Below are 26,892 nucleotides of genomic sequence, written 5' to 3' on the forward strand. Positions count from 1 at the left end.
TTTTTCCTTTCCCTGGAGTTCAATAACCAGCCTTTTTGACTATTAGGGATGCCCAGGGGGTAAAGCTAGATCTCTACAGGAATAGTTGAGATCTAAACTTAGCTTCAGTTGCCCATATCTCTGGATCTACTGATTATTTGGACATGTGGCTTTTACTGAAGGTCACCTTTGCTTATGTGTTTTTTTATTGTTGTTCATCTTATGCTTGAGTTTGTGACAGGTTCACTATAACTGGTTATATTAGGTATTTCTAGCAGCTCAGCTTAAATTCATTGAATTTTAATCATATTCGAGCTCACTAACATTTCTGTACTTTTTTTTCCTGCGGTTGTAACTGCCCGCACCTTGCACATGTGACGTGTGTGTGTACTGTAAATATTATGTGTACTTGGAACGGCTGCTGATCTGTGAAGGGCAACCGCTGTGCAGCTAGTTTCACTGTGTGTGTGCTCTGGGAGGACTCTAGGGACGATTGCTCTGCAATGTGTTACAATGCTGTCATCAGCACCTGGCTGTGCAACCAAGCACCAATTTGATGCAATATCTTATGTGTGTGTCTCCATGTGGTAACACTACAACACTATTCGATAAATAAACTTTCTGCAGGCTCCTGTTATTGCAAACATCAATGCAGCACGTTCCCTAACCTATTTGTGAAGTCAAAATAAAACAGTATATAGTATGTACCTTCTTTCCTTTAAAAATTAGTTTAGCAAAGGAAGGCATGAGGATTGCTCTGCCTCTGCTAGACTTCATTCACACATCGTAGAGTCGGGTCGTACAGATCAATGCGGCGTGTACAGCCATATCGGGCTGTTCCCGGGAAGGACAGTTGCTGCGTGTGATTGCACGCAGCAGCCTGTTCTTCCCTATGGGAGGACGCGGGCGCACACTGTCATACGCACATCCAAACTACACACCTGTTGGCTGTCATACTCACATCTGAACTGCACCCATGCGGGTCCTTGTGGCTGTGCTCGGACGCAGACAGGATCCATCCTGCCTGCGTCCGATTTAATACGGACCTGCACGGATGTGCAGAACAGATGTGCGTATGGCCACATCCTCCCATAGAGAAGAACAGGCTGCTGCGTGCAATCACACGCAGAACCTGTCCCTCCCGGGAACGGCCCGATGCAGCCGTGCATGCCACATGGATCTGTACGGCCTGACTCTACGCTGTATGAGGCCTTAGGATTCGTTCACACAGGGTGATCTGGAATTCCTGCAGCAAGGAACTATGGATTTGATATACTGTATGATATTACATGCAGTCTTGGATAGATCCCAGTCGCAGGATGCATCTACCCTGCGTCCAGCAGCAATCATCTATTCCAAACCACATGTAATCGCATCCTATATGATTACTTGCAGAATGCCGCCGACGGATGATCATTAATGTCACGTGATCATTAATGTCAATGTGTACAGCAGGCGTTACTGAATGGGGACACCTGGGATTTCTGCCGCAAGAAGCAGTAGGTTCCTGCCGCAGGAATCCCAGAACTCCCCATGTGAATGGGGCCTTACACCGGTCTGGAGAGAGTACTGTTCTTCCAAAAACACTTGTATAAGGGGAGACTGAACCTCATTCATATCTATGTGAAGTAGATGCAGCTCAGCAAGAATAGACAAATCACCTGACTTGATGGCTAAGGCTGGGCACACATCTTACAACCATCGCAAGACTTTTGTCTTGCGATGGTTGCAAGGTAATTTAAAAAACGTACGATCTGCCTATCTTGGACAGGCAGATCGTACTTCCGATGACCGCAATGCCGAACGGGCAGTGTGCGCTTGCGCACACCGTCCCGTCCGGCTTTTATCTTACGAACATGCTCCTAAGATGTTCCTAAGATAAAAGTCGTGCGACCTTACACTAGTAGAGGTCGCACGGCTTCCACACACCTTACGATAATCGTACGATCGCGGGATTTCCTGCGATTATCGTACGATTATCATCGGGCACCTTGAAGCTGCCTATACACCTGGAAACTTTCAGGCAACTTTATCCACTTTCCATCAACCAAGAATCGAGAATGGTTGCCTGAATACAAGCAATCTGCCACCCATGAGTTCAAACGATCACCTGACTTCTATTGATCGGGCTGGGCTATACATTGACAACTTCAATACAGGTTATTGAAAAGCTGACTGAAACCAGAAGAAAACTTCTGACGTTTCACCAAACCGTTCAGATATCTGGGCCGAGTTCGATCAGTGCAGTTTCAAACCAATCTCCTTGTGGTTGATGGAAACCACCAATTTACGTTGGATTGCTTGGGACTTCGATTACATAAGCCTCATGTGTATGGCTTATGAGTTCACACCCCGGCGTGTTCTTCCAAGTGCTGATTTTCTAAACAGATTATTCTGAGATGTTTAGGGTTGGCTTCACACCGGAAATGCTTTTTTTTTTTTGCTTGCTTAGTTCTACTTGAATGACCACACCCCTGCTAGGATGTTTGTCCCTCTCTGGTGACCAATGAAAGTGAAGGAAAATCCAAAATGTTGATTGGTCACTAGACCTGGAATGGAGAAATCTTCTACTGGGGACACTTGCTTTGATGACAATCTAAGCAACGATTTCCTGCACTTTAAGGTGGCCATACACTCTACAACCATCGCAAGACTTTAGTCTTGCGATGGTTGTAAAGGGATTAAAAAAACGTACGATCTGCCTATCTTGGACAGGCAGATCGCACTCTCGATCATCGCAAGCCCGCCCTCCTGAGGGGCGGGCTTCCGATGACCGCAATGCTGAACGGGCAGTGTGCGCGTGCGCACACCGGCCCGTTCAGCATTTATCTTCCGAGCACCGTTCTAACCAGCCGAGAATCGTACGATTCCCGGCTGGTTTTCGAACATGCTGGTTCGACAGAAGACGTGCGACCGTACAGTAGAAACGGTCGCACGTCTCCGTTCACACTGCTCGATTATCGTACGAAAACCCGATCGCATACGATTATCGTACGATAATCGTGCAGTGTATGGGCAACTTTAGAGAGACTTTTCTCTTGATAATATCTATTCTCTTATCTCGGCTTCCTTTTCTTTCTGAAGTGTATGCTTCGTATAGAGAATCCTCCTCCATGCAGCTTGTCTATGACTCCCTCACACAGATGACAGACCCGCTAGTGCCGACCACCAGCACTGCGCATGCGCGTCCTTCAGCGAGCCCGTCGCTCGGAACATTCTTCTCTCAGAGAATTGCATCAGACTCGCCCCGCCTACTGTCAAGTCACCCATCCCCGATTGGTACACGTGTGGGCAGGAACGAGCGGCTCAGCCAATAGCAGCTAGCCACAAGGTGTTTTGGTAATACGAGCTGACTATATATAGCGGAGAGCGTCGGCCGCGCGTAGAGTCAGCACGCAGAACTAGGCGGAGGTGATTGTCTGAACGGAAGTGGTGTGTCCGGGATATACAAACATGGCGGACGGAGAAGTGACTTTGGTTATCCGCAGCCCCAGCCTGAAGCAGGAGGAGAGGGAGGTGAAGGCGCTCCGCGGCTATACGGTGCTGGAGCTGAAGAGCCAGCTGAGGCGGGAGCTGCCCGGGCATCCGGTAAGGAGAGGGCGATGTCCCGGGAACTATAGGGGGGAGGAGGAGCACATACTTGTGTGGGAGGGAGAGGATCATATTGCATCATCACACTACAGAATGTCTGAGACTTCTGGAGAACTACGAGTCTCAGCGAGCCATGGCAAGCACTGATCACACTGAGAGGGCCGAAGGGAACCTGTCGCCGTTCTGGTTGTACAAAACTATGAGCGATCAGTTCTGAATGTGCAGACTGACCTGGTAAACATTTACCTTCACACTGCCTGAGGATGACCCAGGTCAAGTGTGAGGGGTTCATGCCATCAGCAGTCTGCCTTCCAGCTCCAAAGTGTGACTACGTGTCACATGACAGACGGGCCTCTGTGTTATGGCTACTTAGGAGCTGGAAGACCTCCTGTGTTTACAGCCTGGATTCCGGCAGATGACGGGACCTTTCACCTCCAACCTGCACCAAGAGGCAATCCCTGCTCCATCAGATGAAATGCAAACTGTGGGGGGCCTGGCTCCACAAACTTCCATTAAAACATCTTGCCGATTGAACAGCTGCTGCAACCAATCATCGGTAGTCACCGTTTGGGGATTCTGACAGGTTCAGATGTCGGAATTCAAGTTGGCGGCAGGGGACATTCCTCTATCCTTGCTAAGCATTGTGAGTGGAGGAATCTTCCCTGTCAACTAATGAACTCAGAATCAGCTGATTGCTCTCGTTCACCCCACAGGGGCCGGATGAGAGAGATCTAAAGGTTTATGTCTAGAATAAGCGTACCACACACCTTACAATCTGATTGTACTTTAGCTCTCCTATGCAGAGCGAAGGCCTGTCTGATTGGGTGGTTCAGGTCTTTGTTATGGTAAATCCAATGTTAATTGTGCGGTCAGATTGTGATGAGTATGGTGCCCATGGATCTACGGCTTCTGACACGCTAGAAAACCCAATAAGGGGGGGGGGGCAAGTGTAAATCTCTCATAGGTAACCCCACAGAACTTGAAGAATTCCCGGCAGAATATGGAGCAGTTGCCCATGGCAACCAATCAGCTTCTCTTTTATTTTCAAAGCTTTACTGAACAAACTGAAGAGAGAACCTGATTGGTCACTAGGGGCAACGGCTCCAGTTTTTGTAAACAAGCCCACCCCCCTTTGCTTTATGGTATTCTGTGATGTGGGATACGGCGCAGGAGATCTACCATAAGCTGTTCATACACTGCTCACGATTCGTCCAAATGAATCGGTCAAAATTTGACACCATATCTCAAAGGAGCCTGGCAGGAAAATTGGCTGAACAGCAACCAATCAGATGCTGCGCCCGTCAAGTATTCTGATAGTGGCGGGCACCGGCTGTCAGAACACAATAGCCCAGTGGTGGCATTCATCCGTCTGCACGGTTTAGAGTGGATGGAGGAATGTGTTAGATTTCTTGGGCCTCATTCACACGGACATAGAAGGAACGCAGGTGGTGAAACATGTAAAATGCGCATCTTTGTAGCTGCGTTTTGGCATGCATAAGTGTGCTTATATAGGAGCATCTGGCCCATATCCTTTCTTCAATGTACAATTTTTTGCGCTGAAATATATTCTGTGTGTATGTGCGCACATGCATGAAATACGTACGATTTAGGCTAGGTTCACACCTATTCAGATTGAATAGGTGTGAGTTGTTTTTGCGCGATTTCGATCACGCGACTGTTGAAAACCATGCAGTTATCTCACGGTTTTCAGTGCATAGAGATGTCTATGGGACCCAAACCACGTGACAACCGCCCGAAAATCACTCCTGCACCTTTTCGTGCGACAGCCAATATCGTCCACGCGACAAACCGCAAAGGTGTGAACAGACTCCATTGACTTCAGTGTGAATGTTTTGCGCGACACCGCGTGACAAATCGCCTAGGTGTGAACCTAGCCTGACGGCTACAAACGCAGCCCTGTTCCTTTTTTTTTGTGCGCATCTGTACGCAATACCAAAACACAACCCTATACGCAGCTGTGTGTATGAGGCCATGTATGTGCATGTGCTGCGTACAGATGCGCACAGACATAAGCGCAGAGCACATCTGTACACAGCGTTTTTAATGCTCGTGTGTATGAGCCCTTAGGCATGGTTCACACCTGTACGTTTTGTAGCGCGTTCAACGCTCTACGAACGCTCTACAAAACGCTCAAACATGAAAAGCCCATTGTTTTCTATGGGTATGGTTCACACCTTGCCTTATTTCAGCCCGTCTGAACGCGCTACAAAACGGCCTACGCCAGAAAAGGTACATGAGCTTCTTTGCGGCGTTTTTTGTTGCGCGTTTCCATTGGGATACAGCTAAGTAGCCCTCGGAAACGTGCGTTTGTCGATATGCCTAGGTGTGAACAGAGTCGTAGGCTGCAGGCTGGACGAATCCCAGGAGCCAGGTCGCCAGTGACTGGTCCTTGTAAGTTTAATAACTGACCCAGATCGTGAACTGTCAGCGTTGTGTCATTTACCGAAACTAGACCGTGAATCCGCTAGGATTGGCAGCGATTGCGACGGTTGGTTCGTCGTCAGGTTATCCCAGTCTGATAAATACATCTGTTAATTAGGTTCAGCTCATTCTCATAGCTTTAATTACCCCGCTTCCATCGCTTGCCTAACCACCAATTATCTGTTCCTGAACAGGGAGCGTCTAATGTAATTCCCCTGCCAATCGGAGCCGCATCACAACTACTATGTCACCAGCCGATTCTATTTTAAGTCAGATTCTAAATCTGTATGGAATGCAGGTCTGAAGGGATTTTAGGCCTCATTCACATGGGGTGTGTTGCTATGTGCAGCACGAAGGACCGGTTTTTGATGTGCCCGGAGCTGCAGGAAGAATTGTGCAGTCAGCGCATGCAACTCAATGTAGACAAAGGAACTGGGAACACTCGTGCTGCTTCCTGCAGTTTTGACAGCCGCACGCAGATGGTGTACAGCCTCGGACACAGACATGATGCATCCAGATCCGTATACCATGTGTGTAGAGCTGTCAGAACTTGAAGCTGTGAGTAACAGCATGTGCGGGCGCACAGCTCCTGCGTTTCCATAGACTAGCATAAGCTGACGGCACGCTTTCTCCCACAGCTCTGGATTCATTAAAAAAATAAAATAAATCAGCCCTTCACACTGTATGGGGCAACACACCCCGTGTGAATGAGTCCTTAAAATAGTATTAAACATTCAACCTTTTTTTCAATTAATTTCAGATCCAACAAATATACTAGGGATGCACCGATACCAGTTTTTCTGTATCAAGTACTGATATTTTGCTTTCGGTACTTGCCGATACCGAGTACCGATACCCGTGCTTCCACTGATATAGGGCTGGCTTCCCGGGCAATCAGGATGCCCGGCGGTGGGTAATGACATGCCACCCGGCTTCCTGATTGCCCGGGAAGCTGGCTCCATGTTGATTGGCTGGGAAGCCGGTTTCCTGGCCAATTGCAATCAGCATTGAGCTGGCTTCCCGGCCAATCAGGAAGCTGGGCGGTAAGTAATGACCCGGCTTCCTGATTGGCCACTCAGCAAGGAGAATCAGGCCAATCAGGAAGGCTTGTCATTACTTGCCGCCCGGCTTCCTGATTGCCCAGGAGGCCGTCTCCATGTTCCCCTACGGCACTGCTGGTCAGAGGAAATCTTCCTCTGATCAGAAGTTCCTGTATCGAGGAAGGTATCGGTCTCGGAGCATTTGGGTGAGTACGAGATAGGCAGGGAAATTACACTGCCCATACACTGTTCAAATTTCGGCCAGTTTTTGAGGAACAGGAAAAAATTTGCACAGTGTATGGGGCTGTCGGCACCCTTTCAATCAGCTGATTGACGGAGCCGGTCGGAAAATCTTCGATTGATCTGAGCCAGCAGCCAATGTAAACGGGGATTTCTCTATTGACACGCCGTTAGTGTTGATGGGGGAATCGGGTCTATTTTTTTCGTTCAGCCTGCGGGTTGAACAAAAAAAACAGATCAGTGTATAGCCAGCTTTATCCTGCTGTGACTGTGTGTTTGTGGAAACACACACAAGGGACCCTGCAAGGGAAAGGAGTCACCCTTCACTTCATCAGCACTTGAAATACCTTAAAACCTTTTGACTTTAATGACCAGTGCGGGTGCAGTCACAGCCTTCACTGCTGGCCTGTGAAAACGTTAACATTTGATTTTGATTGTTTGATTTCGTTTGATTTCCTCTTTTTCAAAATGGCGCATTGTTCATCTGTGTCTATTGTTTGTAATTTCAGTTGCCTTGTGTTTTTTTTAAAGAGAATGTGAATGTTTGCTGAATGTTTTTCTAGGTAATAGTAGAACAGCCGTGGGGATGGTAATAAAAAGACCGGATACAATGCCCTCATTCACACTAGTGTGATTTTTTTTCTTTGTGTGCATCTGTTGTAGCTCTGCAAAGCACGGCAATGCAAATCGCACAATTCTGGGAGTAGTTCCCGGCTTTCCTGAGAATATGCAGCTGCTGATTGCAGTTTATGTATCACATTTTCTCGTTCTCTGAGCTCTGTAGGTGGCCCATACCACAAGTCAAAGTGGACCTGTCAGCAGATTTGTGGGTGTGTGGGGCGGGACTTTGAAGGCAACTTTTGATTGGCGTTTGAAAGCAAAATACTCGGTGTACACAAGCTTTATGCAAACTGTATTAGCAGTCCCACAACCTGTAGGTTGTGGGACTGCTTGTAGCGGTGGCTACTTTACAACACACACAGGGACCATGGGGAACAAATGTAGCCACCCTCCAGAAGGAAGGACAGTGTCAGCACCAATTCAGAGATGATTTGAGGAGCTACAGCTGAGTGATATACAAATATGGTACATTTTTGGTAATAGGGGACTTGAATGTATTTTTAAGATTTAACTCCTGACTTTAGTGTCACTGTAAGGCTGCGTTCACACTAGCCCACCCACTAAGACACACTGCTTTAGCGGGCGGACTTGTGTGTTGTGACAGGTCCAGGAGGGGGCAGGGAATGTCTCGTTTGATTGCCGTCACCAGCAGATCCGGTTGCCGTAAGCGTTCCTCACACAAAGCAGGTTTCAACTCATTTATCTCTGCAACCAGTAAGCTGATCATTCCTTTTGCCAAGGGGAAGAATCATCCACCACACACGTACCACATACAACAGTCAGCAGGGTGGGAATAAAATTGCATCATTTCCCCATGACAGACACTTCTCTCTATAATTCTCAATGAGACGTCCTCTTCGTTGGGCAGCACAACTTGCAGCCCTGCACAACTACAGTTCCTAGCATGTCCTGGTGGAGGATGGCAGAAAGTTCTGAGACTTTTGGTTTTATAGAGGTATATGGCTCATAGCTATGTATAAAACGGGTAGCCAAACTCTGGCCCTCAGGCTGCGGTGGAACTACAAATCCCATGAGGCATTGCAAGATTCTCAGACATGACTCCTAGAGAGAGATGCATCACAGGATTTGTAGTTTGACCACAGCTGGAGGGCCGGAGTTTGGCTACCCCTGGTATAAACATTTAGCCTAAATCGTATATGCTGCAACGACTAGCATACTGAGAGCCTGAATAGATCATTTGAAGGCACCTATGTTTAAATTATTGCCATGAAGTAGTCTTTTCATAAGGCCTTGTACTAACATTGGCTTGCAATAAATATTCTGAACTCTGGGGAACTGAAAGAGCTAACCTTGCAGTAGAGCTCACCCCTGTACTGCAAGGGGTAAATGCCAGTAGCTTATGTCTAAGGTACCAAGAAAGGGGACTTTTATTCTTTTGCTCCCCTGCAGTTGGCGCTGACCTCTTCAACACTTAGTGTTGTGGATGGCCCTCGGTGTCCTCACTTTCTCTACAGACTCCACAAATGCTTGCATTTACATTTTTTAGCCAAATAAAGCCCACTTACTGTGCCCCTCAATGATGTAGTTTCATTCTGAGTGGAGACTTCCGCTGTGGCTTAGCTCAGGACTAGGCAAACTCTGGCCCTGTGGCTTAGCTCAGGACTAGGCAAACTCTGGCCCTGTGGCTTAGGTCAGGACTAGGCAAACTCTGGCCCTCCAGCTGCTGTGGAACTACAAATCCCATGAGGCATTGCAAGACTGACAGCCACAGGCATATCTCCCAGAGGCAGATGCATGATGGGAATTGTAGTCTCGCCACAGCTGGAGGTCTGGAGTTTGCCTGCCCCTAGTGTAGATAGAGGAATCTGTTAGATTTCTTGCGTCCAGCCTCTGAAAGGACTCTATTATTGTGTGACCAGCTTTAGAAAGGAGACTTACACTATTGTGCATTGTTCCGGAGCCTGAAAGTTTTTACACCAAGTGGAAAATCTCTTTACATACATTTTCTTACTGCGGTATGTACTGAGGCCAGCTGCATCCTGTTCAGAACCAGTATTTCCACCGATGAGGATAATACACGTGTGCAGGAAGCTGAGGTATGCAAATAACTCCCTGTACATGAGCGATCGCAGTGCAGATTGTTTATAGAGACGATTGTTCCCGAGAACATAATGATAAATATGCTTCAGTGCCGTTCCGGTATTTGTACGTTCCCCATAGACAGTCTTGGTTCAAGTGTTTTTCTAATGCTAAACGAAATAATAGTAGCAGCACTTATAAAACATACCCAGGGGCATGACGTTTATGCAAACATGTTTTATGTCCCTAATACAAACATATGTTATTATGCAAACGTGTGTTCCCATTCTGTACATTCTGTCATTAGGGCTGCAAAAACTAATGGATTAAATCAATTATAATCGATAATGAGAATAGTTGGCAACGATTCTCATCATCGATTAGTTGGGGAAGGGGGGAGAGAGAATTATTTTTTTTAAAAACAACCAATAGATTGAGAAAATAATCGGGCAACTAATCGATTATGAAAATAATCGTTAGCTGCAGCCCTACCTTCCATATACTAATGCCAATTTTTTTTGGTTTGTTTCTTTGTTCACATTACTTTGAAGAATTTACATTTTGAAGTTATACCAACTGGAGAAAAATGTATCCGTAAAACAGGGAAAAGTGGGAGGAAAAGAGGTAATTATTTAGTAACTTGTCATAAGAGGGAGGAGGCTGACATGGATGAAAATACTAGTTGCTTGACTGTCATTGGGAGGATTTTCCCTCACTTCCTGCTCTTGTGACCTCCGTACAAGGAATGGAGGGGTTGTGCGTCAACAGGATAAGAACGCGCAGGCAGCAATAACATTGTTAGAGGTCATAAAGCTGGCCATACACCTATAGATGATCTGCAGATTTTCTATGGTCAGATGGAAAAAGTGCAACAGATTCCTCCATCTACGCTAAACTGTGCGGATGGAGGAATCTCCCGGTTGGCCAAGCTTCAGTATCTTGCTAGTCCGCCCCGCTGACTCTCAAAACACCTAAACAATGCCTGCATCCAATCAGATTGTTCAGGTATTTTGGCAGCCAGCGGGGCCGACTAGCAAGACACTGAAGCTTGGCCCAGTGGGAGATTCCTCCACTCACATAGTTTAGCGTAGATGGAGGAATCTGTTGCACTTTTTCCTTCTGACCATAGAAAATCTGCAGATAATCTATAGGTGTATGGCCAGCTTTAGGCTTTTTCAGCTGAAGTTTCTTGAGGCGGGTGTTGCCAACAGGGTCACCTGTTTATAGAATTTAGGGCGATTCCTGTGAATCATATGAAATTCTAACAGTGGGAGGCTCTGCTGGCAACACCCAGGTCAATAAACTTCCATTGTGAAAATGAAAGCGGCTGCTTCAATCACTATTCAGGTACGCTGACTGCTGCGGGGCCACTGGCTGTCAGAATACAATGGGCAGCAAGGGGAGATTCCCCGATCCACATTTTTTAGGGAATCTATAGATTTCTCTAGCTCATCCCACTGGGCTAAATGAGAGAAGTCTAAGGCCCCTTTTACATGGGCGGTCTGCGCATGTTTGCCTGTCAGTTTTTCAGGCAGATTATTACAGGTATTGATATAGTGTCGACAATTTATGCAGCATTTTACATCAGTACCTGCCCTCAAGGAGCTTAAAATCTAAGGTCCCTATCTCGCATGCAAACATACGAGGGCCAATTTAGAGAGGAGCCAATTAACCTTCCAGCATGTCTTTGGAGTGTGGGAGGAAACCGGAGTTCCTGGAGGAAATGCATGCAGACACGGAGAACATGCAAACTGCTGCAGAGAGTGTCCTGACTGGGATTTGTACTGGGGATCTCCAGTGCTGCCGGGCAGGCGTGCCAACCACTAAGCCACTGTGATTGGAAGCCCAGTGTTACTCTAAGGGCAGCCAAATCTAAACAGACATGCGGACATTTACATCCGATCCTGACTGACAGATGTGATGGTGACAGATCAATGGTAAATGGACACATGTCCGCTTACCAATTCCCCATAGACCTAAGTCTGAGTCTGGTTAGTTCTGTTTTTTCCTCCATCTTGGGATGGAGGAAAAAACAGAATGGACATGGATGTCACAAGAGTGATATCTGTTCCGTTCTATTCCAGTCAGCAGGGTATCCGATCCATGCACAGATTAGAAGGGGGCTTAGTGTATGGCCAGCCTAACCCTATCCCACACTACTAAAAATTTGCTTTTTGTTTGTTTTGTGTCCCATCACTTCCTGTCGGGGCATTGAGTGAGGACCAGACAGTATTAAGAACATTGTTAGGACTGATAAAGACATTTCTCTTCCTGTCCTGACAAGCAGTGCTGGGAAATCTCCCCAATAGGGACCTAGATATGAATAAAAACGAAACGGGCTCTAATCCTTAACAACGCTGTGGCTGGTGCTGTGCTTTGTCAGTGATCTCTCCGCTCAAGTACAATGTTTTCAAGGCATGGTGCCCTTGCATAATATAAATAAAAGGCGTCTGATTGCAGTTTATCAGGTTGGCGATGAGCTGGTTAACATGCGGCTTTCAGTCATCCAGCTGTGTTATGAACAGATGTTGTTCCCCTCAGCCAGGCCTCACAGTTGCACATTCCTCAGTATGAAACCCTTCTGGAACTACACTGATCTCATGCTTTTTGTTGTGCAGATGGAACAAGACCAGAGACTGATCTACTCAGGAAAACTGCTCCCCGACCATCTGAAACTCAACGAGGTCCTTTCCAAGGTAAATGTTCCAACACGGCTAATTGTTAATCATTAAATAAACAGCCTTTCTGCGATAATGATTGCTGCTGTTGACGTATACACTAATGCAAACATGATTTTTGCATTCCAGGAGAACAGACACGTGTTGCACCTTGTATTCTCTATGAGGAGCTCTCTGCCCAGCCAGGTATGTTTTTCTGAACCACTTCAGTTCAAGTCACTTAGGTTTATAACGTTAATGATTTGTTTTATCTACTGCACAGTTTGTCCAGCAAGGTTTGAAGGTCAAGCTGTTCTAGCATTTCCCTGTGCACCGTATAGACCCGCATTTCCCTGTGCACCGTATAGACCCGCATTTCCCTGTGCACCGTATAGACCCGCATTTCCCTGTGCACCGTATAGACCCGCATTTCCCTGTGCACCGTATAGACCCGCATTTACTTAAAGGGGACTTCAAGCACATAAGGGTTTATTTAAATACATTTCTCAATAGCCTCAAAGGATATAAAACCATGACATGTGCCCCAACGCCTTTGCAAACCCAGATATCACTTTGAAAAAGTAGCTTCAATACCATTACTGTGATGCACATAGTCTGTGCAGAGAGCAGAGCTGTGGTAGTGAACCAGCAGGTCCACGCACTACAGGCTGCCTGCAGAAAACTACAGGAGAGGGTGGAGGCAAGACCAGTCACACTGCACAAGGAGAGAGTACAGCAGTGACCGGTCTTTAGTACAGGAACCTCCTGCACAGAGGCAAAGTTTTACCCTGGATCACTGCACAGATCTGGAAGAAATACAGAACAGTTGCAAGTAAAATATACATGCCTTCTGTATTTAGACAATATGTTGGAGTTCACCTTCAGTTACTCTTTGCACTATGCCAAGTGATGTGGTCTTGCAGGCCAGCCTGGAGTCCCCATGGCTTTCTATGGCAAATCAGTATGTGCTTGCATTAAGGCCGAATAGCTTGCAGTAGGATTTTCATGGTCTCAGATATTGTGGGAAGCCATATAAAGGCTTGCATCTTGACTGATCTTACACCCAGATATATGGACACTGGGCCAGTGAAATCTGACTGGCTGGTACAGAGTACTGCTCATTGCACTTTGCACAATGATTCTTGTTGTGCTGAATTTAGAGTATAAAATATTTATGGGAATATTTTGGGGCTGTTTGCCATTAATTGTATAAAAGTGTTATTCGTATAAGTAACATGGATATCTTGTCCCTAGGCTGCAGAATGCAAGCCACAGCCAAGTACCACAACACAGCCTGCCGATCCTCAGACAGATGGCATTAGACAGCGCAATTTATCACCAAATCTTCCATCAGCACACGCAAACACACCCAGGTAAGCATGACCCACATAAAATTGGCATTGCTTGCATAGTCCAGCAGTGAATTTACATTATATAAAATGTTGTGTAGAGTACTGATGAATTATTCCTTTTCAGCCCTCCAGCAGTGAATCAAGCCTTCTCCACTTACTCTATGTACAGCCCTCAGCAGATTCTGTGGTTGCAACAGATGTACGCCAGGCAGTACTACATGCAATAGTAAGTTTCCTATTACTGCGTAATAATAAACCATTGTCTATAAATGGATGGGTGGCACAGCTGTTACAATGAGGGCTGATTTACCCACGCGTCTGTAAATGAGCAGGCATAACTTGCTATTTAGCTCTAGCACCACTTGTACAGCTTAAATTGCAGGCTTAACCATACACGTATCAATATTGAGCTACTGCTGCGTAGACCAGATAATCCTTTAACCACCTCCCGTCCGCCGTACGTGGAAAGACGGCCGGACAGGAGTCTCCTGGATGCGGGTGGGCGTCTTTAGATGTCCTTCGTGCCCTCGCCCGCTCGCCCCTGGCACGCACGAGCGGGAAACCGCCAGGATTTTAAACGTCCAGCGATGGCCGTTTACATACAAGTGGTCCTGCGGCTGTACAGACACCCGATCGCTTGTATGATGCAAGTCAGTACACAATCTCCCTCTCCTCCCCGCTCTCTGAATGCGGGAAGTGATGTATATTACATCACTTCCACATTCCTCTGTCACTCTCCGGTACAGTAACAGGAGAGAAGCTGATGAAGCAGATCTGTGCTTCATCAGCTTCTCTGGGGGTCCCAAGGTGACAGGGGTCTTGGAGACCCCCGATGTGTCCATAAATGGGACCTGTCACTGTAATTTGTTATCACATAGGGGAGTTCTTAGCCCCCCTATATGATAACAAAAAAGTTAAGTGTAAAGAAAAGTTAAAAAATGTGCTCACAAAATAAATAAAATTTACACACACAAAAAAAACCCCACAAAAATGTTTTAAAGTTCCCCACCCCCGCATAGATGCGCAAAAATGCGTTAGGTGCGACTACACGCAAAAACGATTGCTCCAATTATGCCGCACATATTACATATCGCCGCGAACGTGAGAGCAATAATTTTAGGGCCATCAATCACTGATGACGCTAAACTGATGAGCGGTAACATCTTCTAAAACATCGCCAATGGCCATTTTGGCTATGGTAGTTTTTTGCGGTTTTAAGGCTTGACATGTTTGGTGTCTATTTACCAGACGTGACCCCGTCTTTTATATTTTTACCAAAAAACTGGGTAATAATAAATGTTTCCTAACATAAAGGGGAAAACCGTTTAAAAAAAAAAATATTCAATACTTTGTTATATAGTAAAAAATAAAAACTGCAGTGGTGATTAAATACCACCAAAAGAAAGCTCTATATGTCCCTAAAAACTTGTATAGAATTAATTTCAGTACAGCGTTGCATGACGGAATAAACGTCAGTCAAAGTACCGCAGCCCTGAACACGGAAAAATGGCCTGTACAGGAAGGGGGTGCAAAAACCCGGTCAGCAAGTGGTTAAATACTTAAACTACACCTTTAGCACAGTTTGTCCAGCAAGGTTTGAAGGTCCGTATAGACCCGCATTTCCCTGTGCACCGTATAGACCCGCATTTCCCTGTGCACCGTATAGACCCGCATTTACTTAAAGGGGACTTCAAGCACATAAGGGTTTATTTAAATACATTTCTCAATAGCCTCAAAGGATATAAAACCATGACATGTGCCCCAACGCCTTTGCAAACCCAGATATCACTTTGAAAAAGTAGCTTCAATACCATTACTGTGATGCACATAGTCTGTGCAGAGAGCAGAGCTGTGGTAGTGAACCAGCAGGTCCACGCACTACAGGCTGCCTGCAGAAAACTACAGGAGAGGGTGGAGGCAAGACCAGTCACACTGCACAAGGAGAGAGTACAGCAGTGACCGGTCTTTAGTACAGGAACCTCCTGCACAGAGGCAAAGTTTTACCCTGGATCACTGCACAGATCTGGAAGAAATACAGAACAGTTGCAAGTAAAATATACATGCCTTCTGTATTTAGACAATATGTTGGAGTTCACCTTCAGTTACTCTTTGCACTATGCCAAGTGATGTGGTCTTGCAGGCCAGCCTGGAGTCCCCATGGCTTTCTATGGCAAATCAGTATGTGCTTGCATTAAGGCCGAATAGCTTGCAGTAGGATTTTCATGGTCTCAGATATTGTGGGAAGCCATATAAAGGCTTGCATCTTGACTGATCTTACACCCAGATATATGGACACTGGGCCAGTGAAATCTGACTGGCTGGTACAGAGTACTGCTCATTGCACTTTGCACAATGATTCTTGTTGTGCTGAATTTAGAGTATAAAATATTTATGGGAATATTTTGGGGCTGTTTGCCATTAATTGTATAAAAGTGTTATTCGTATAAGTAACATGGATATCTTGTCCCTAGGCTGCAGAATGCAAGCCACAGCCAAGTACCACAACACAGCCTGCCGATCCTCAGACAGATGGCATTAGACAGCGCAATTTATCACCAAATCTTCCATCAGCACACGCAAACACACCCAGGTAAGCATGACCCACATAAAATTGGCATTGCTTGCATAGTCCAGCAGTGAATTTACATTATATAAAATGTTGTGTAGAGTACTGATGAATTATTCCTTTTCAGCCCTCCAGCAGTGAATCAAGCCTTCTCCACTTACTCTATGTACAGCCCTCAGCAGATTCTGTGGTTGCAACAGATGTACGCCAGGCAGTACTACATGCAATAGTAAGTTTCCTATTACTGCGTAATAATAAACCATTGTCTATAAATGGATGGGTGGCACAGCTGTTACAATGAGGGCTGATTTACCCACGCGTCTGTAAATGAGCAGGCATAACTTGCTATTTAGCTCTAGCACCACTTGTACAGCTTAAATTGCAGGCTTAACCATACACGTATCAATATTGAGCTACTGCTGCGTAGACCAGATAATCCTTTAACCACCTCCCGTCCGCCGTACGTGGAAAGACGGCCGGACAGGAGTCTCCTGGATGCGGGTGGGCGTCTTTAGATGTCCTTCGTGCCCTCGCCCGCTCGCCCCTGGCACGCACGAGCGGGAAACCGCCAGGATTTTAAACGTCCAGCGATGGCCGTTTACATACAAGTGGTCCTGCGGCTGTACAGACACCCGATCGCTTGTATGATGCAAGTCAGTACACAATCTCCCTCTCCTCCCCGCTCTCTGAATGCGGGAAGTGATGTATATTACATCACTTCCACATTCCTCTGTCACTCTCCGGTACAGTAACAGGAGAGAAGCTGATGAAGCAGATCTGTGCTTCATCAGCTTCTCTGGGGGTCCCAAGGTGACAGGGGTCTTGGAGACCCCCGATGTGTCCATAAATGGGACCTGTCACTGTAATTTGTTATCACATAGGGGAGTTCTTAGCCCCCCTATATGATAACAAAAAAGTTAAGTGTAAAGAAAAGTTAAAAAATGTGCTCACAAAATAAATAAAATTTACACACACAAAAAAAACCCCACAAAAATGTTTTAAAGTTCCCCACCCCCGCATAGATGCGCAAAAATGCGTTAGGTGCGACTACACGCAAAAACGATTGCTCCAATTATGCCGCACATATTACATATCGCCGCGAACGTGAGAGCAATAATTTTAGGGCCATCAATCACTGATGACGCTAAACTGATGAGCGGTAACATCTTCTAAAACATCGCCAATGGCCATTTTGGCTATGGTAGTTTTTTGCGGTTTTAAGGCTTGACATGTTTGGTGTCTATTTACCAGACGTGACCCCGTCTTTTATATTTTTACCAAAAAACTGGGTAATAATAAATGTTTCCTAACATAAAGGGGAAAACCGTTTAAAAAAAAAAATATTCAATACTTTGTTATATAGTAAAAAATAAAAACTGCAGTGGTGATTAAATACCACCAAAAGAAAGCTCTATATGTCCCTAAAAACTTGTATAGAATTAATTTCAGTACAGCGTTGCATGACGGAATAAACGTCAGTCAAAGTACCGCAGCCCTGAACACGGAAAAATGGCCTGTACAGGAAGGGGGTGCAAAAACCCGGTCAGCAAGTGGTTAAATACTTAAACTACACCTTTAATGAAGCTCACCCAGTATGTACTTTCACCCCCAATTAAGCAATCTTACTGCTTATCTGGATCTGTCTGGTTCCTCTTTATTCCGCACATTTGTGCGTGTCCTGTTCATTTGTATGTGGAAAGCTGTACTAGGAACAACCGCTGGAGGCCAAAGAGTATGGCTACCTAGGTCATGGCACATGTGCACGCAAGAGGAGCCAGCCAGATTCCGTATCAGTAGTAAGGTGGCTGGATTGGGGCTGAAAGTAAAAATAAGCCTTGGCTTCCTGCACTCAGCTGGTCTTAGGGCCTTAACATAATGCTTTTTTTATACTACCATTTCCTGTGCACAGCTGCCATTTTTGACTCAGTAGATTGATAAATGTAGTCTGATTATTAATAACCTTTTAGTAGATTAGTAATAGACAGACTGCAAGAATTTTTTGTTGTCAAGCCCACCTACAAATACCTATTACTTTTGCCAGAAACCGGTTTTTCTAAAAAATATATCTAATGGGTTATATATGACAGTTCAGAAACCGTATTGTTCAAGGAATATATGAAAAATAACTCTTATGTCCTTCTCTAGCTATGCTGCAGCTGCTGCCACCACCGCTCCCTCTCAGCGACGACAAGAACTTCCAGTTGTGCCACCTGCTGCTCCAGACCCGCTTCCCCATGCCTTTCCTGCCGCCAACCAGGCTCCCATCCCTGAAGTTCAAGCCCCTGTAAATCCCGTAGCCAATCAGAATTTGCGTATGAATGCACAAGGAGGACTGGTGGAAGAAGAAGATGAGGTGAACAGAGACTGGTTGGACTGGGTGTACACTGCCGCTCGCTTTTCCATCTTCCTCAGCATACTGTATTTCTACTCCAGCCTGAGCCGTTTCATGATGGTCCTTGGTGCCATGATCCTGATGTATCTGTAAGTGTCTTGGTTTTGTCTGTTCTCATATGAGGGCATACTAAAGTATTACTTTATACCTTAGTTCTTTAGGCCTGCCTTGTCTATGCGATCTATTTTTTTCACATATGAGGTCCTTTGCCACTTTGTATTTAGACTCTTTAAAACGTACTTGTTAGGCTATGGTCTTTGCTGGGGCCACACAACATTTCTAATTCACAAATAAGGGATGGTGTTGGGAATGATGGGTCATCCATTTATGGCATAAATAAAATTGCCCACATTTAATAGTACTAGTCCATGGCCCTGCATACACTCTACAGAGTTGTTTTTCACCATTTGTGGTTTACAGATTGAGGAAAATGGGAAGTAAGGCAACTTGAGTTTAAGAAGAAAAGGAGGGTTTACTTTGCTGTACGGAGTTGGTTATGTGTTATCCTAATCTGTATTGTGGTATGCGCTAACCATGAACCCGTACAGTAGTTCCCAACAAGTGCCTCAAAGACTCCTGCTGTCGTTTTGGAATTCAGGCTCTTTTCACACAAACTTGTTTTGGCTCTTTGACAGGAAATGTATGTCTTTATTGCATGGTAATTGTGAGAGCCAAACATTGCCCTGGGCTAAACATATATTTTTATTGTAGGCACACCGCTGGATGGTTTCCATTTAGGCAAAGGCACCCTCAAGATGCTGCACCTGCCCAGCCTCAGGTTGCTGGAAATCAGCAAGATCAAAACAACAACTTACAGGTAAGTTTCTCAAGCTTGCCACATATACTGTGTCCAATGATGAATGAACAGGAAGTGCTCTACGTCACTTCCTGTTCATTCATGATTGTGGACATGGTAGACAGATACAATCTCCTCGCTTTATGAATGCCCCTCTGTATTGAGTGTTTTCTGTTCATTGAGTACTGGGGCTGCAGAAAAAGAGATTGAGGTTTGTGTCATCAATCTTTCTTTCAGAAGGGAAATAGGTCTTTCTGAAAGGGTCTGTTTAGACGCCTATATTTACCCAAAACCCCTAACACTAAAGTGTAAAAAAAAAAAAGTATAAAAATAGTAAAAAAGTTAAATAAAGTCCCCACCTATCACCCACACCAGAACCTGCAGTACTGCAATGCTGTGCGTTCCAGTGTGGTGTGATTGCAAAAAAAGTGCATGCAGTTTTATTGTGAAGTAAACTTTGTAACCCTCCATTTGTGTATTTTATTTTAAATTAAGGATTGTATTTTTTTTATCTGATTGAAAAAATAATCTGCCAACTAATCGATTATGAAAATAATGGTTAGTTGCAGCCCTAGTGTAATGGGTACTTTAGGGTCACAACAGAAACACATTTACTGTATTTTCTTTCTTTTCAACAGGAACAGGAAAATGGTCAAGCTGGGGAAGAAGCACTGAATGAGGCTGCAGCCGCCACTCTTGAGGCCCACTCATTCGTGTCCACAGCCTGGCTCTTCTTCAAAACATTCTTTGCCTCTTTGATTCCTGAGGGCCCTCCAGCAATGGTTCAATGAAGACGGTTCATGAAGGACATTTTGGATACAGTTAACGGACTTGCAGCTGCATGCTATTGGTCTTCCATCCCTAACATGGCCGCAAGAACAGGCCCAGTTCAAAGAACTGACGCTCTGTAGTTTTCTAGGAAGACTTTTTTTGTTGAGACAAGTCTCCTTCAGAAAGAATAATCTTTTCTACCAGTCCAAAGATGCGTGTACAGTATGCACATGTGAGTGGGCATTCTCCGCTCATGGCAATTGATTCCTTGTGGAATGTCAGGATAATTTACACTAATTGTAGTGTTAACGTTTACACATGTAACAACTCTAGCATACTGGGCAGTCTTGCTTTGACCTCTACCTGCTGTGGAGTAGATATATTATCAGACGCAGTATGCTACTCTACATTTCAAGATATTCCTTGTGCTCACCCTTCTCGCACAAAAGCCTGCACTTTAGAATAACTTTCAATAAACTGAGAAGCTTTGTATTGTCTTTAATTTATTTGGGTGTTTTTCATACATTTAGTTTAGGAACAGATTCTTTTTTCGTCTCTGCTTTCTCCAGCACACTAGGGGGTCAAGCATGTATCATGCATGTGTTCATCCAGTTTTGCAAAAAAAACTAAAGGCAAAATTAACCCTTTTAATATGTAGATGAAAGCCCAAGGACTGTGATAAGGGTGTGCCTTCTTTTAAAAGTACCCTCCAGTAAATTCAATCTTACAGGTAGCACAGCCAACCTGCTCAGTAGTTCATTTTGGAACAACTGACCGCACCAATTAACTTACCTACTTTTCTGTAATCTGGTGGTGCCGGAACCCCTTCTATTGGTGATACTACAACACCCACCATTCTGCCTTTCATGCAGCAAGTCTCAGGTAAATAAATCTGCTGATACTAATAAACTTTCTCACAGCCACAAGACTCAAACCTGCTTTGGCAATTTAAAGTCTATTGGTACGGCAGGAAGCAGAGAGAGCGAAAGTTACACAGCATAGGCTCCAGAAAAAAAAAAACAATCCATAAATTTCAAATAACTTAATTTAGATAAATTCAGTCAATTTACCATCTTTAATACAGTTGCAATTCTTGGTTGATAGCTTGCAGAATGGTGTAACTTTTGAGATGAATTGCTCTTTAAAGGCCCAAAACCTTTTAGAATCTAGTTAAGTTTAAAAAAGTTTTGACCGCTTTAGTACCGATGTAGGTACATAAATGTCCAGTACTAAAGTGGTTGAAACTAAGGTCTTGGGTTTTATGGGGGTTTTTTCCAGTCGACACCTGGATTTTTACATACATACCTGGCTCTACCGCCACCCAATGCCATGTATGGTGCTGAAGAGCGTGTGCCCTCCACTGCTGCTGCTGCTGACAATCCCGTCTCCACTGCCCCTTGTGCTGGCCTGGCACAGTGGGTGGACTGGAGGAAATTTAGCACAGATCTGCAGTTGCTGAAACCAGAAACGGCAAGGATTTTGTCACTTCTACCTTCATCCTGTGATTTCTGCGGTTGCAGTGACTGGGAATGAGCATCATCAAGTATTATATTGTGTTTGCGGACTTTAAAGTGACATTAAACCCACAGATTTTTTAACAGAAACAATACTGTAATGTGTGCCTTACTGTAATCCATGGTAGTTTCCCTTCTCTTTGCTGCTCTTCCTTTTAAATCCTCATGTCTTCTCATGCTGGGGAAGAACTTCCCTTTGCAGCTGAGTGCCTCTTCCTGTAGTGCTGGCTCAGGTTGCAAACCTACACACAGACACCATGTATCCATTTCAGAGACAAGGGAGTCTGCTGCAAAACAGAAGTTCTGCCCAGCATGAGAACAGATACAGATGTAAAAGGAAGAGCACAAAGAGAAGGGAAACAACCATGGATTACAGTAAGGCACACATTACAGTATTGGTTTATGTTAAAAAAATCTGAGGGTTTAATGGCACTTTAAGCCGTTTTCTAGCCAAAAAATTCTGTTTTAACGTGAGTGCAACAAATGTAAAATTTGCTCCAGTAGCAAAGTGGTTAAAGAGACCCAGTCAAGTTTATATTAACTTGTAAAGTACACAGGGTAAAGTGTGAACTCTGAAGTCCAGTCTATTCTCGTACCTGCTGTATCACAGCTGTATGTATGCTTATGAGGCCGACTGGAACAGATGGCCCCACAGACAAAAAAGCTAAATACACCGAGCCCCACGGGCCTGTATACAGAAATAGGACAACCCTCATCATTTTGCTGTAATTTCATACCTACAGTTTACATGTAGATAAAGAACTCACACCACCAGCTGCTGTGTACTCTACAGGTGACTAAGAATAGATTCTGAATACTTCATGGAGGAATATGTAAAGACTTTAAGAGATTATCCAAATTTAAAAATAAAAGTGGAATGGAGAATCATTAACTTCCAATACACAGCTGATGTCCTGTCCAGTATTCCCATACAAGAGTATTGCATACCGGGTTAGGTGTTATGTTGCACTAAATCTCTGGTTCAGAAGCAAAGTTACCTACATTTCACATATGCTTATGCACATACATAGTATTGAATATCAGATGCTCTTTGAACCGATGTAGCTTTTTCAGAAGTCAGAACTAATTATTGGCATACTTTCTCCAGGTCAGTATCTGAAAGAACTTCTAAATTCTCAGCATATACTATCGCATTATAACTTCAGCATTGTAATAGGAATACGTACTATAGTTTTTGATAATGTAAGCAAAGCTTACTTGAAAAATCCCTTTTATGTAGTGAGCACTGCCTTCTGTCTGCCCATCACTTGGATTCCCAGTGTACTTTGGATTTATTTCCCTGCTGCTTGATGTACATGCAATTTTGATTTTTCAAGGCTACATATCCCATGCATTGCTTCCAGCAAGCAATAATTATAAAACATTGTTCAGCCATTGGGTTGTAGTTCAGAAGGCAGGCTGTGTGATAGTTGTGACACCAGGAAGTGCATAATCACAGGGCTGAGTGAAGTGGTCACTGCATTGAGTAAGTACATTCTATGGCCATCCTAAATACGTTTACAAACTTCTAGATGGATATGGTTATTGGGAGTGGGATAGAATGCAGGCAATACAAACTTATTTTTCATTTTTGACCTTAGATTTCCATTAAAGGTTTTGTATTACTATAACAATCGGGTAATTAACATTTTCAAAAAGACTTCCATAATGGCAGCCTTTGTATTTTCTCAGTACAGGTTGCCTTCAAATATATTCATGGGTAGCCTTATTTGACTGATCTGATACACTGCACAGCACCTTGGTGTAGCGTTAATCTTGTTAGGCAGGAATTGGGTCATAGAGTATAAAGATGGGTCCAAGTGACCTCTGGAGAGAACTCAATTCTTAAAAGTGCTGTGTTCCCAGAATCTTATTTTCATTTTGTTGTTAGGATGTTAACCTTTAGTTAGCAGGACAGAAGAGTAATATATTGATTTATCGTCTTTTTTGGGGTCCATTTCCAGCTATTGTGAGAAGATAAGCACTGTGCCTCTTTTTTACACTAAGGAGGAAGCACAGGATGTGTTGGGATTGTGCAGCTTCCTGTACTCATCGTGTGGATTTTAGGGAACACGAGCCACTCGGCTCACTAGACCTCCGGTGACTTGAGAGCTGCACGGTTGGCACGATGTGGCTGCTCGTTGTATTCTCGGCATGCTTTCTGAGAATTTCATCAGCCTGCGAGTTGAAGCCATCATCCCCTCAAGAGACCGGGATAGTCTGCAGATTGACGAAGCCGGCCGCCTTGGTTTGTAAGTGCTTGCCTCATCTATGACGATCTTTCCATCCTTGCTTATAACAATTCAGCTTGTAAATAGCTCAACCTTGTTTATGAATGCATATACTGCCTGTTTTTGCTCGCAGTCAAAAAATCTCTATCAATTAATAGACATGTTCTCATCTGTACCCCAGGGAATAGAATATTTCACTTGTTAAGTAACTTCATCAGTAAAAGTTTTTAGCATATCCTTTATTCTTTTTACAATGATTGTTTAGAGGAAATTTTTTAAAAATTATCTGATTTTAAAAGTTTAGCATTAGGTAAAAAATAATAAAAATCATGCACATGATGCATATATAATGCTGCTTCACAGTTTAGACAAAAATGGTTAGCTCATGCATTTACATTCCTGCATTCATCAACGCAAGCAACACAACGTAGAGCTAATTTACACAACATCACCTTGCAATTCATGCAGGGCTTTGCACAACACACCTGCTGGGTGTGTACACACTACAAAGGTGTCTAGATTCCACCAATAGATCATGCTGGGAGGGAACACACTACAGAGGTGTATACTTGTTCGTGGCGTGTTTATAAGGTTAGTAAATCAACCCCATAGGGTCTTGGCCAAAGACACATACACTTATGACACATACACTGCCTGGCCCAAAAAAAGTCACCACCTGGATTTAGCTAAGCAAATAGGTCAGAGCCTTCCATTGGAAAGCTAGTCTAGGTTTAGCAATGTTATGTGCCCAAAAAATTAGGTCAGCTGCCTACCTGAATATACTAAATGACCAGGTGTTTCCATCAATGGATTTGTTTTTTCTTCCTTGATGGCACATTGGGCATATTCTAAGATGACAATGCTATGATTCATTGGGCTCAGATTGTGAAACAGTGGTTCAGGAAGCATGAGATCTCATTGTCCAACATGGATTGGCCCCCACAGAGTCCAGATCTTAACCCCATTGAGAGTCTTTGGGATGTGCTGGAGAAGACTTTACACAGTGCTCTGACTCTCCCATCATCACTACAAGATGTTGCTGAAAAATGAATGCGACTGGATGGAAATAAATGTTGTGACATTGCATAAGCTTAGCAAAATGATGCCATGGCGAATGTGTGGTGTTATGAAAGCTAAGGGCGGTCCAATGAAATATTAGAATGTGTGATTTATTTTTGGGCCAGGCAGTGTATACGGTATGACCTCTGCATAGATGTGTACACATATAAATGGGTCTCTGAGATAAACTGACCTACACCGACTGCACATCGTCAAGTTCAACACTGATTGACGGTATGAGACAAGGCATGTTGAATTGAGTGCGGTCTTAGAAACAAAGATCTTTGATCTTTCAGTGTTTGGGAAGATCTAATGCTACCCATTGATCTTTCTTTTTTTTATATATCAAAATAGGGAGTGTATTGATCCTTTCATTTCTAACACCTTATACATGACATTGATGCTGTACAATCAATTCAAAGAAGCACAGATGTTCTAGTCATCCACAAGATCACCGTTGTCTAGAGCACAGGTGGACAAACTTCAGCCCTCCAGCTGTGATGAAACTACACATTCTACAATGCCTCTGCCTCAAGGAGTCATTTCAGTGGCTGTGTGAATCTTGCAATGCCTCATGGGATTTGTAGTTCCACAACAGCTGGAGGGCCGGAGTTTGCCCACCTCTGGTCTAGTGTCAATATAAACCAGGCGTAGACAACCTTGGCACTCCAAACTACAAATCTTATCATGGTATGGGAGTCATGCCTGTGCATCCTGGAACTTGTAGTTGAACAACAGCTAGGGTGGCGAGGTTGCCTACCAATGTTCTCTCAAAGGAGTACCAGTAGCTTGGACAATGCAGAAACCTTATAAACTTTACAATCTGCTTTTAACATTATACGTTTAATTTACAAACCTTTACCCAAGGATAAGAATCGTTATTTAGCTAACTGGAATCATTTGAAAATAACTAATTTATTTATTAAGTGTCCTTATCCTGGTGTGTTGGCACTGTGAGCTGAACACGATTGTTGAATTACGTTTTTAAGTAAGCATTTTACAAATAGCTTTAGACTTGTTTTCTTTGAGAATGAAAAAACAATGAAAATGCCACGGATTTATTTTCAACCTTTCAAATAGGCTCTTAATTTTCAGGGTTTTTTTTCTTTTAATTTTTTATTTATAAATTGACATTTTTCAGTATAAACAAAATATAAACATACTAAGTGAATGAGGACATATAAAAGGAGTAACAAAAAAGATACACCAAGATCAACTTGTCACAGCAAGTGGGTCAATAATAAACCTGACTGCGATAATTAAGAATAGCAAGCAGGACTAAGTTATCTGGAATGAGTCAAGCATATATCATATAAATCATAACATAAAAGGTAAGATAAAAAAATGGATAAATACAAGGAGAAACTGATAAAAATAAGACAAGAAATAATAATACGTTTCAGGGTTTTTACCTGAGTGCAGATATAAGTATTAAATAGACCTTATCATACAATCAGGCATTTAAAAAATGCGATATCTATGTATGATGGATTGAATGCTATTATTATTTTATCACTTCCGGGAGTTTCCTGTTCATTTTTATTGCTGTTGGAATTATTTTTTTTACATGTCCCTATAAATCCTCAATAGCATACGCAGGG

General features: G+C 44.0%; 2 protein-coding genes across 3 annotated transcripts in view; both read left to right on the top strand.

Moving 5' to 3' along the window:
* Positions 1–3,345: 3,345 nt before the first annotated feature.
* HERPUD1 (homocysteine inducible ER protein with ubiquitin like domain 1) lies at positions 3,346–20,675 on the top strand. 2 transcript variants are annotated; one of them, XM_018555389.1, is made up of 8 exons: positions 3,346–3,567; positions 12,572–12,649; positions 12,761–12,817; positions 13,865–13,983; positions 14,087–14,188; positions 18,674–19,009; positions 19,632–19,737; positions 20,355–20,675. In XM_018555389.1, the coding sequence occupies exons 1-8, from the start codon at positions 3,433–3,435 to the stop codon at positions 20,505–20,507; spliced, it is 1,086 nt and encodes a 361-aa protein (XP_018410891.1). In that variant the 5' UTR covers positions 3,346–3,432; the 3' UTR covers positions 20,508–20,675. The 2 variants fall into 2 exon arrangements, with proteins under 2 accessions (XP_018410891.1, XP_018410892.1); XM_018555390.1 differs by having other exon boundaries at positions 3,347–3,567; positions 20,361–20,675.
* A 3,425-nt stretch (positions 20,676–24,100) lies between these two features.
* The window catches only part of CETP (cholesteryl ester transfer protein), a 33,346-nt gene continuing 30,554 nt past the window's right edge, over positions 24,101–26,892 (top strand). Inside the window, exon 1 of the mRNA XM_018555383.1 lies at positions 24,101–24,253. Coding sequence (XP_018410885.1) covers positions 24,130–24,253 — 124 coding nt within the window. The 5' untranslated portion in view covers positions 24,101–24,129. The remainder of the gene's footprint in view (positions 24,254–26,892) is intronic.

This window comes from Nanorana parkeri, unplaced genomic scaffold (assembly GCF_000935625.1).
Source record: "Nanorana parkeri isolate BGI_ZX_2015 unplaced genomic scaffold, ASM93562v1 scaffold195, whole genome shotgun sequence".
Classification (NCBI taxonomy): domain Eukaryota; kingdom Metazoa; phylum Chordata; class Amphibia; order Anura; family Dicroglossidae; genus Nanorana; species Nanorana parkeri.